Raw genomic sequence first — 12,021 nt, 5'->3', positions numbered from 1 at the left:
ATTGCTATTCAGGAATGATTATTTATACCCCAGCAAAGCCATCGTCTTTCCAAATCATCACAGTAATATAACACCCTGAAATGCGGTTTCTCGTGTCTCAATACACATGGGTCCTAATGCATCGCTGATGGAAGCGTTGTTTTGCACGGTTGACTGTGGCAGTGTTTTTGAATGTTCACCAGAAGATCAGTGGAAAGAAGCACTGTTAAGAGATAGTCATTTCCATGACAATCCCTTAGAGGTTGTGGTGTGAAAGAGGTTTAGTGAGTGAGTGAGTATGGTTTTACGCCGCTTTTAGCAATATTCCAGCAATATCACGGCAGGGGACACCAGAAATGGGCTTCACACATTGTACCCATGTCGGGAATCGAACCCGGGTTTTCGGCGTGACGAGCGAACGCTTTAACCACTGGGCTACCCGACCGCCCCGAAAGAGGTTTAACGACGCCTTCAAGATTATTGCACTTATAGCGACGTGTGTGTGTGTGTGTGTGTGTGTGTGTGTGTGTGTGTGTGTGTGTGTGTGTGTGTGTGTGTGTGGCTGCTTGTTCTAGCACGGACTAATGCCGGTTTTATAGTGCAAGCCCACTGAGATACCATACAGTTTAACACGAATACCCCTCTCAGAAACAATATACTGACTCCTTGTTTTGGCCCTTAATGTCGAGTGCCAGGGAAGGAAACAACAAGTACCATCTTTTAACGTTTGTTTGGTATGACTCGGAAGGGGATCAACCCCTTGACCCTCAGGTCTCCAGGGGGACGCTCTGTCCACTGGACCACGGAGGTGGTCGATAATCTTATAACACTGAGTGTTAATTGACGCTTATAACTGTTTGTGGCGAGCCCTTATTAAACAAGTTCCCAGTTCACTGGCTGTGATAATATTTCATGATAATATATTATTTCTTGATAAGGAATGACTGCAGTTGTTTCTTCAAAATTTTGTAAAGCTATTCTACCAAGGCCCACACTCACTGACACTAAAATAATATAGGACGTACACACAGTCCATACATTCATCTTTCACTGATTGCGATAAAATAATAAAATTATATTTCCCGATCGGGAATTGATGTAACTGTTTCTTCAAAATTATGTCAAGTTCTGCTACCAAAATCTAAATCACCTTGACGCCAATAGATTAATGTGGCAAGAACTAAATCTACATCGTTCACTGGTTGTGATTAAATGGCATGTTCCGATGACACCAATAGTGCACACTGGACACTGCCATAAATACACCGGAAAAACAGACGATGATCACTTGAATCCAGATATACGCTTGATCTCACTGATATGTTTCAATCATTCTTCAAACTTGTGGTTCCAACGTTCAAGCACCCCTTTGATCCTCCGTGCAGAAGTCAGTAGTAAAGGAAGTCAGGGTCGGGCGGTGGGGCAGATGGGTCTAGTCTCGGTTGTTGATCCACCTGTGTCGCTAGATGTGGAACAGTGTTTGTACTCGAGGCAATAGAAGAAACTTGCATATTTGCCTGTGACCGATCAGAAGGAATGGCGTCCATAGGAATTGCCATTGCCGTCATGTCTCGGTTGAAGGCAGTCTGGCCATGGAGATATGGATTTGAAGTACGTTCAGTTCTGGTTGCTCTACGCCTGTCAAAATGTAACCCCAAGCACATGAACATGCCTCCAGCTATTGAACAACAACTGCCGGTGACTCCTAGTATGACCCCCCAGCCGATGGTGCCTATCGCTTGGTTTACAACACATGACGCCAGGGAGAGACCACCTGGAAATGAAAGTACACCTATTACGCACATACCTACGTATTATCTATTGATTCCATGGTACATGGTACAGTTTGATCTCATGATGACCTGATAACATTAGATCGAATACAACTTTCGAATAACAAATTTCTATTGTTCATTTATCTGTAATCAGGACTTTATCGTGGCACCATTGACGTCATATAGCAAGGGACATCAGCTATGGTGTATTTAATGGCAACAGGACTCTAGAAGAGAAAATATTAATTTGTAATATTTGTATTTTGTTGCTCTAAAACTGCTAAGTCAATACTTTTCATGTTGAAAAGTACAAGAAAAATAAGTTCATTTTTGTGTCATGTTACACATACTGAAATAATATATTAGGCTTTCTGCAAACAATAGAACCAATTTGCACAAAGCAATCTTAAGGCTACGGTTGTGTTGCGGTGATTCAAAAACACATGCTTATGTGGAAAAGGCCAAGTATGTCCGTAAATTCATTAAGTTCATTTTTTGTGAACCAACCTAGTCGTGTCTACTATCAGCTTTACTGTCAGGAATGTGGTTTCCTACCTTTCAACATCGACATTTAAATAGTAACTAACATTGCCAAGGACTAATAGCTATTCATATTCATGTCTGTCACACTGGTTAAAAAAGACCAAAAGATAGAATGTCCACAAATATTCGATCATGTGTCTGTGTAGTCTTACGGCTCACTTATTCAGGCCCAAAGACTAAGACTCGAGGTACACCGTTGGTGTGTAGCATGATACACGACACACGCCGATAACATGGTAGGAACCCGAATGTTTTAACTTTAACGTAGAGCACAAGTTGTTTGTTATCGAACTTCACCATCTTTTCAGATGTCTATGTCTGTAATTTATGATTTGTTTGTATATTGTTTATCGCCGCACTCAACAATATTCCAGCTATATGACGGTGGTCTGTAAATAATCGAGTCTGGACCAGACAATCTAGTGATTGACATCACGAACATCGATCCACTCAAATGGGATACGATGATCCCGTTAATCGCCTCTTACGACAAGCATGGTTTGCTGAAGATCAGTTCTAACCCGGAACTTGTCTATAAGTTGTTGATACTAGTTAGGTGAAATAGAGAATCTTTTGATATCAAATATATCAACACGAGTTGATAAAAGTGGGAAAACTCCGAGGCTTGCCGAGGATTTTTTCCACTTTTATCAACGAGTGTGAGATTTTATTTATCATCCAACATCATTCTTCCAACTTTTTCAGTTTGTAGACAGTATAAGGGTAACGCTATTTTTCAGGGCATTATCATTTGCAGAAGCCCGAGGTCTTCCATTAACCGCCCGACGAAGGAGGGCAGTTGAAAAGACCGAGGGCTTCAGCAAATGATAATGCCCTGAAAAATAGCGTAACCGTTATTATAGCTAAACTGGATGGAATTTGTTATCAAATAAATAGAAACAATGTCGATTTTGAAACATTCACTGCAATCAACACGAATGTCACTGACCCACTTTTACAAATATGGAAACGTCATAGAACAAACCAGATGACGTCACTATTGAACGTTACGTCACCTATCCCTATCCTATGACGTCACCTAACAACGGGCGTGATAATGGCCCGTCGTCAAATAATATGAGGGCATTATCAAGTTACAGTGGCCCGCTCATTTCTGATAACATGCGGGCGTTTTTATGATAATTCTATCCATTTTAGCTATAATAATAAGTAGTGTCTTAAGTGTAAAAAGTACTGCTAACAGCTTCAGTAGCAGAGCCATTAGTGATGTCATTTGATTGTGACGTCATAGTAACCAATGACGTCACAATGGTCTGCAAAGCATTGTGATGTAATTTCGTTGCAGCGATTATCATATCTATAGTGTAGGGGTGCGTTGCAAAGCGCCAGTCGCTTGTAGGCGATGTACAGCGATTCGCCTTACAACAGTGCGCTAACGTTCAGCCGCTTGCAAGCGAAACAAACGCTGACTGAGGTCGCTTCGTTCTCAAACCAAAATGGCGGCTTACTTTGACAGCGGAACAAGGAATTCTTAACTGGATCAACGAGAAAATGAGCAAAGGTAGCTAACACACCATCATCCTCAGTCTGCTCCACATCTTCAAAGTAGTCATAAATTTCATCAGCTCGTCATCGAGCCTCTTCTATTACGTTCTTCATTACGTGGATAGATGCTCATGATGTCAATCACTGGATTGTCTGGTCCAGACTCGATTATTTACAAACCGCCTTCATATAGCTGGAAGATTGCTGAGTGCGGCGTTAAACAACAAACAAACAAACGTCAAGGCAACCAACCGGTAGTTGCGCCGCCATTTTGGAAGAGTGCGCAAGCGCTTCGAACTGTTGCAGACCTCGGGTTGAGCGGTGAATTTGCTTTCTCTAAGCGACTCGTGGCTTGCAACGCGCCCTAGATATCCCTTGATCTCACCCAAACGATATCTCCTGTGTAGCCAGTTTTGGATGATAAATATATGTACAGTAATGGAATATGTTTGAAAAAAATCAGGATATTGTATCCTGCTCTTTGTATTCTCCTGTTTTTCTTTGTTTTCCTACATTTTCTAGAGGAAGAAAATTGAACCTGTGGCCCAGTCGCCTCTTACGACAAGCATGGGATACTGAAGGCCTATTTTAACCCGGATCTTCACGGGCGGGCACATCCTAATGTGAATATTAACCGCATGCGTGTGTGAAGAGAAATTCATTCAAATATGTCAACCTATTATCTGAAAATCCTCGTCTTGTGAAGCATTATTATTCTTTAATCAAAACTGATCAATGATTATGTGATCACAGTCGGATAGTCAACAGTAATGAGTTGTGTCAGGTCTAAATGTGTTTCGATCAGCTCAGCTGAGGTGAATGTTAGGAACATATTATGAGAATGTTAGGAACATATCATGAGAATGTTAGGAACATATTATGAGAATGTTAGGAACATATTATGAGAATGTTAGGAACATATTATGAGAATGTTAGGAACATATTATGAGAATGTTAGGAACATATTATGAGAATGTTAGGAACATATTATGAGAATGTTAGGAATATATTATGAGAATGTTAGGAATATATTATGAGAATGTTAGGAACATATTATGAGAATGTTAGGAATATATTATGAGAATGTTAGGAACATATTATGAGAATGTTAGGAACATATTATGAGAATGTTAGGAATATATTATGAGAATGTTAGGAACATATTATGAGAATGTTAGGAACATATCATGAGAATGTTAGGAACATATTATGAGAATGTTAGGAACATATTATGAAAATCGTACCACAAAAAACGGGGAACACAGAGACGAAGGCATTTTCTGACTGAAGACTTTTTGAGTAGGCTGTGCAGTTATGGAGGAAGATGAGAAACAGCGAGATGAAGCAGAAAGCCAGAGCGATGCACGCCAGCACTCTGGATACTAGGAGCCTCGCTGGAACAAAGAAATGCTTTAAGATACACGTTAAATCAATAGCTGGTTCGGAAGAGTAAGGACGCACGTAAATATGTAAACGATTTTTTTATGCAGTGCGAATGAACGACATTAGTTCAATAGACATAACCATCTTCAGACAAATACATGAAAGTGAAACCTGTGACGTGAATTGTCGTACTCTTTCATAAAAGTTAAGTAATAAAGTAAAAAACATGTAAATGGACTTCAAAGAGCGTCATACGACTCTTGCTCAGAAGTTTTTGATCAAGGTTACAACATTCAAGGCCTCAGTAAAGTTTTCAAAAGTTTTTTTGTAGACATGTGGAGGACATTTCCAAATTTGACGCATCATTGACAAAAATATGTCAGATGCAATTCCCCATTTTAATTTGTACCATATGTTCCCGTGTTTTTTCAGCTGAACAATGGACTTGCCTTTGCATGTGTTTGTGATGGGTGCCACCGGTGGGGCAGGATACGCTCACCTTTTCGCGTACACCTGGTATCATAACTTTTTGATTGTGATTCATACAAATGCTCATGATATCGTCGGAAGTGTACAATCGACGCTGCTTTGTGCAGAGATTTCTATTGGATATGGAAAAAGTTTTGTCGCTTTATTGCAATCAATTCTAGGCGATGGGGTAGCCGAGTGGTTGAAGCGTTTGGTCGTCACGTTGACTGCCCGGGTCGTTCCCTACATGGGGACAATGTGTGAAGAACATTTTAAGTGTCCCCCGGCCTAATATTACTGGAATATTGCTACAACAGGCGCAACATCATACTCACTCCAAGAAATTGGATTTTGAAACGTAAAACTAAATAGATTACAATCTTTGCCGTTGATGGTCAAACCAACAAAGACGTAGTTTATGCATTACATAGAAAGTAATGATACCATTCCCAGAACGTCTTGACCTAAGTTGACGTGCAATATTACGTGGGTGAGTCTCGGTGCATGTAATGATATTGAAGGTAAAAAATCAGAAAGTAATTCAAACATCACGTGAAAGAACACTTACAGCGTTCTTATCACAGCAGGTGTGTTTCCGGTCACGTACAAGTACACGTCTGTAATTATCATCCTGGCGCAATGCCGTGTTTTCTCTAATGAGCTCCACCTGCAGTCACCTATATAGTAACTACGGGTATGACGAACTTAAAGGGGCCACTCATTTAGTTCGTTATAACCGTAGTTCATAATAAGCATATATACCGTAAATAGTCGAGACCATAAAAAACAGTTCGTTATATCCGTCAGTACGTTATAATCGCGTTTGTTATAAACGTAGTTTATTGTAATGACCTTTGATCCATAGGAAGACTTTCTGTAAATAATCGAGTCTGGACCAGACACCCCTGTGATTGACATCATGAGCATCGATTGATCTGCGTGTGTGTGTGTGTGTGTGTGTGGCTGTTTGTACCTCTCCGGACAAAATGCCGGTTTTATAGTGCCAGCCCACTGAGATACCATGCCGAGGTTTAATATTATATATAATAAGAATGTGGGTACTTATATTGCGCCAGCCTCCATACACTCGCTGCATGCTCAAAGCGCTAACATTATTACCCCGGGCGTTGGATCAGTGTGCACTCGAGTTTCATTCTCAGCTCCATGGGGAGTATACAACCCAAGCTGCCCTGGCGCTAGAAGGTTAACATCTCATCCCACCGGGTGCCCATTTTGTACTGCTTGGTGAACTGGGGCGCTTTTCGAACAAAGTCACTTGCCTCAGAACACCAGTGTGTGGCAGGTTTAACCCTTTCATGTGTGTATAGATGAAACCTGTATTGAATTTGCACAAAAACTGTACTGTACACCATAACAACGGATTCTATTCATACCGGTTTACCAATTATCAACTAGCAATACAATATTTCTGAATAAATTTATGGGGAGGAGTGAGTGGTTAGGGCTGAGGCGGAAAGGAATGAACACTGGGCCTCCAATCAACTACCCGGGGTATATATTTTGGGTGATACGGTAAGAATCACGTGGATATTGACTCTGCACAAGGAAACACATTTCAATGAGATTTATTAATCTGATAATACTGTGCGGATATAAATTGATATATGGATTACGTTAGTGTCACTTGAGACACGTGTGGCAGATGATTAAAGTCTGACTCATCCTTGTGGTTTTGTTGCCCAGAGGAAGTTAGAGATGCTGGACAGTGCAGAGATTAGCTTCAGGTACACGAACAAAGGAAGAGTTTTAAGTTTACGTAATCGAGCCATGATGTTACGGATGCGTGGCTCTGGCCGCCTAAGTTTGTTTGTTTGTTGTTTAACGCCGCACTCAGCAACATTCCAGTTATATGACGGCGGTCTGTAAATAATCCAGTGATTGACATCGTGAGCATAAATCCACGCAATTGGTATACGATGACATACACCAAACAAGTCATCGAGCCTGACCACCCGATCCCGTAAGTTGCCTCTTACGACAAGCGTAGTCGCCTTTTACCGCAAGCATGGGTTGCTGAAGACCTATTCTACCCCGAATCTTCACGTGTCTAGTCGCCTTAGTGATACTGCCTATAGCACACGAGTATATCAAGTTTTGTCTTTTGAGAATACAATATTAAATACTAAATATATTCTGTGCAGAAATGTACCCTTTCGGATTCCGGGTTAATATTGGTTGTAAGAGACGACCTAATGAATCGGATAGTCAGGCTGTGTGACTTGCTTAATTGCCTGTCGTCGTATCGCGACGGCGTTGATTGTTGCTCATAATATCAATCACTTGATTGTCTGGTCCAGATGTTTTACGTAAAGCTGGAATATGGAGGCAGCAACCTTGCTTACATTGCTTGCCACACACAGGCACCTTTTGCTAACTAGATATATGACTACACATAGAAATGACATAGTGAACACGATATCCACATCCATTTTAAGAACGCATGTGAGTATTATATTGATTCATGTAATAATGTATTTAAATGGTCATTATGGCTGTGTTTCTCCTCATACAGATGTCTAGTTTCTCACTTGCTTTTAAAACTAGTGAGTGAGTGAGTATGGTTTTACGCCGCTTTTAGAAATATTCCAGCAATATCACGGCGGGTGACATCGGTCTTCACACATTGTACTTGTGTCGGGAATCGAACCTTGGTCTTCATGACGAGCCAGGGTTTTAACCCACAAAGAACTTTATAATGCAGAGTGAGATTTGAGAGCTAATCATAGACTCATTAACTGCATGAGTATTGAAGACGTGACAACCCTCCGCATGACGCGACGTGTCACACTGTCTGTGATGATAACCTCTAATGGTTGTAGGGAACCGATTTCTCAATCCCATCCTCCTCCTTCGGGACCGGGAGCATCCATGTAACTGGTTCTCAACGCAGTCACATGTAGGACGAAATATGTAGCATCATCATAAAACAGTCGTCGTAGACCTCATCCACTCCCACATACCCCCTACACCCCCCCCCCCCCCCCCTAGCCCCACCCTCACAGACCTCCTACCCCAACATACCCCTACCACCCATCACATACCCCCTACATCCCCCCTAGCCCCACCCTCGAAGACCCCCAACCCCTATATACCCCTACCACCCATCACATACCCCCTAGCCCCACCCTCATAGACCCCCTACCCCAACCCTCACATACCTTTACCCCCACACTGTACACCCTACCCCCATCACATACCCCCTACATTCCTCCTAGCCCCACCCTCACCGACCCCCAACCCCCACATTCCTCTACCCCCACACTATACACCCTACCCCCATCACATACCTCCTAAATTCCCCCTAACTCAACCCCCTACCCTCACCCCTACCTCAACCACACACAATCCCACTACCACCACCCCACCCCTACCTCAACCCCCACAAAAGTCCTACCCCCACCCCATCCCTACCTCAACCACCACCCCACCCCTACCTCAACCCCCATCCCACCCCTACCTCAACCCCCATCCCACCCCTACCTCAAACCCCACATACCCCGCATTCGCATCGTGTCACACGTCATGTCAGCTTCTATCAAACCTACGGCCATATTTGTACCTGCAGACCACGAACTCTGCTATGCGTTCAGTGTGTGTCGATCATCGACAATGTTAATGGCTATCTGCTGTTGTTGCTTTGGTTTCCATGACGGATTGTGCATTCGTCGTATGTTTAAAAAAATGACACCTATAAATAAATATGTCTGTCACGTTTCATGGTACGTATTCAGAATGTTAGGCTTAAATAAGAGATTAAATGGGCCCCAGTACACAGTAAAATTTAATTGTACCTTCAAGTAAATAATTGAATGCGAACAAAAACTCCTACCTATCAACTTCACTAGCCTTTATTGTTCACTGAACGTTAAAACTACACTAATTGTGACTAAGAAAGGAATGTTTGAGATGCCATACGCTGGTTATTAAATGTTACACCCATGTTTGCTATACACACTGTCATACTTGTGTGCCTGCTCGTGTCCGTTTGACGGTCAGACCGCGCCTTCGACTGGCGTCATCAAAAATATGACTTTATTAGTATCTCTCTGTTACTGTTGACAAGCTAGAGTGTCCTTGTTCCTGGCTGCACGTTAAGGGGGGGGGGGGGGGGGGGGGGGCATCAATAAAATAAAAGTATTTCAGTTATATCGCGGCGTGTCAGCTTAATGTGACAGACCTAGAAACATAACGGAGACATGATCCTTACTGGCACACATTAGGCACCTAGTCCAAAATAATAGTCCCGTTATGACAATCAAACCTACTTCCATCTTCTGTTTTCAAAAGATACTTTTTCTTTTACAGTGTGAAATAGAATTTTGTTTTCTTCACTTTTTCGTTTGTTTTGGACTTGACAATTGACTTGCCCTTGCGTGTTTTTGTTCGGTGGGGTAGAATAAGGTCAACTATTCGCGAACACTTGGTGTCATCACTATTTAATAGTGGTCCCTAAGCACATGCTTAAGATATAGTCAGAATGTACCCTGTTTCAGCTTTGGGTACAGCTTTCTCATTGATTATTGAACTAATTTTTGTCGCCATTTTTATAAGAATTAAAATGAGTTCACTTGACAGTAAATACAATTAACGAGAACCAACAGTCATACATTTCCATACTTTGTAGAGCAGGATTGATGACCTTTTTGACAACACTTGCTGTCATCACTGATTTTCAGTGATCCATTCATATACTTGTCAACGGCTCAGCGCTATTTTGCTTTTCACCCGTAATGGAATCTGTTTCGTCGGAAAGTCGAGATATGTTTTTCTCTTGCGTTGGCGGTTAATATATTCAATCATTTGGGAATGAATCACACAAAACTCAAATATCTATTATTAAAACACACCAAAATGAACAGAGTCTACACATGAAAAATAATGAAAATTGATACGAATGTAAAACTATGGTAAAAAACGTCAAACATAATCACAGAACAGGAAAATGCTAGTGTTCATTATTACGTGTATGTGCCATATGTGGGAAAATAGAAACAAAATAGATCGGTTATGACAATCACAAACTATTATCGGCATTGTTATTTTAGGTACCACGGACGTGTATTTTTAATTAACATTTGAATAATATTAAATTATTATGATAACTTTATACTTACTATCCCCTTCTACCCCAGTATACGTCCGGCAGTTGGTAAGTCCATCACACATGTATTGCCACAATCCGGAGTATAGCACAGGTGTGTCACCATCCCCACCTTCACGTTTCCACGCAGGCACTCCAAAAGCTACGGTGAAACCTACAAATCCGAGGATCATAACACCAAACCCAAAGCGGTACAACCTCCCCTTTTCCGCCCAGTGGGGCATGGTGGTGCCTCCAGATCTCACTCTGCGGCCTGACTACCGCTATCTCCGTGTCCTCAGCATGGTTCCTGGAAATCAAGCCACTTCGGTGAATAGTTAATTAATAATGCTGTGACAGCATGTATACACAAGTGCAGGAATTCACCCTCAGGTGCTTGTCATCAAATACCATGGACACCAATAAATGAGTAATGTTAGCTGGGGGCTGAATAGGTCCGTCGTTATCAGTGTCACCCGCTGAATAAAGTGTTTGTTGTTCTCTTATCTAACTGTACGCGTCACGTAATTTCCTCATAGGCCACAATGGTTTCTTACAGGTGTTCCTTGATAGTAGTGCATATCCCTTTTGAATCAATCAATTCCTGTACCTATATGTTGAACTGAGTTGACAGGTGATGCATCACGCATACTCAGTGAAGATGACACTGTATTACCATATAACATATGGCCGATCACCAGATGTTATCGATCTCTGAGGCACGGTTTCGTCAGTAAAATACAACCAACTGACCTGGTTACGTATCACAGGATGAGGAGATCGATAGAAATGTGACCACGCTTGTCAAATATTTCCTATTTTCCAAGCTCAACCCAAACTGAATTGAATAATCCCGTGGTTAAGCGCTGTAAGCAGCTTATCAAACTAGGCGTTGTCAGCTATGTCAACATGCACGGCTAAGCTGCCTAAGGTCAGATTAACACACTGTCAATTGCATGCATGCTGCGCTGCTTGATAATGCCGTTACTGTATGACGTATGTTTACTTTGTATTACCTTGCGACTTCCTGGAAATTGCCCCATTCGTCGAATCCCATATGCGTGCACTTTGTCCGTGGTAACATTGATATGTGCGGATATGCACACAAGTTACAGAAGGCTGTGACCATTAACGCGGCAATTACCATTAACGCGGCAAGGTAGCAGAATATAAGGTCACGGGTTAAACACGTTTAAATAACTTACATGTATATATTGAAAAAAATGATTTCCGTGCCATTACGTCGTTGAAAAACTGCTCTGACGT

General features: G+C 41.8%; 1 protein-coding gene across 1 annotated transcript; it reads right to left on the bottom strand.

The window, feature by feature from the left end:
- Nucleotides 1–598: 598 nt before the first annotated feature.
- Nucleotides 599–11,726, bottom strand: LOC124127921. The gene is made up of 3 exons (XM_046491354.2): nucleotides 10,790–11,726; nucleotides 5,048–5,197; nucleotides 599–1,753 (listed from the first exon to the last, which is right to left on the bottom strand). The coding sequence occupies exons 1-3, from the start codon at nucleotides 10,998–11,000 to the stop codon at nucleotides 1,368–1,370; spliced, it is 747 nt and encodes a 248-aa protein (XP_046347310.2). The 5' UTR covers nucleotides 11,001–11,726; the 3' UTR covers nucleotides 599–1,367.
- Nucleotides 11,727–12,021: the final 295 nt, after the last annotated feature.

The sequence above is a fragment of the Haliotis rufescens genome, unplaced genomic scaffold, assembly GCF_023055435.1.
Source record: "Haliotis rufescens isolate VD_foot unplaced genomic scaffold, xgHalRufe1.0.p SCAF_20, whole genome shotgun sequence".
Taxonomy (NCBI): domain Eukaryota; kingdom Metazoa; phylum Mollusca; class Gastropoda; order Lepetellida; family Haliotidae; genus Haliotis; species Haliotis rufescens.
This window is presented reverse-complemented; position numbering and strand designations above follow the sequence as displayed.

What these genes read in the sequence shown, in the direction of transcription:
- LOC124127921 (XM_046491354.2), bottom strand. Translation starts at nt 11,000, where the DNA reads ATGCCCCACTGGGCGGAAAAGGGGAGGTTGTACCGCTTTGGGTTTGGT. An exon ending in TACTGGGGTAGAAGGGGATA is followed by an intron (nt 5,198 to 10,789) that starts GTAAGTATAAAG and finishes TCTTTGTTCCAG; the next exon opens with CGAGGCTCCTAGTATCCAGA. An exon ending in TGTGTTCCCCGTTTTTTGTG is followed by an intron (nt 1,754 to 5,047) that starts GTACGATTTTCA and finishes TTTCATTTCCAG; the next exon opens with GTGGTCTCTCCCTGGCGTCA.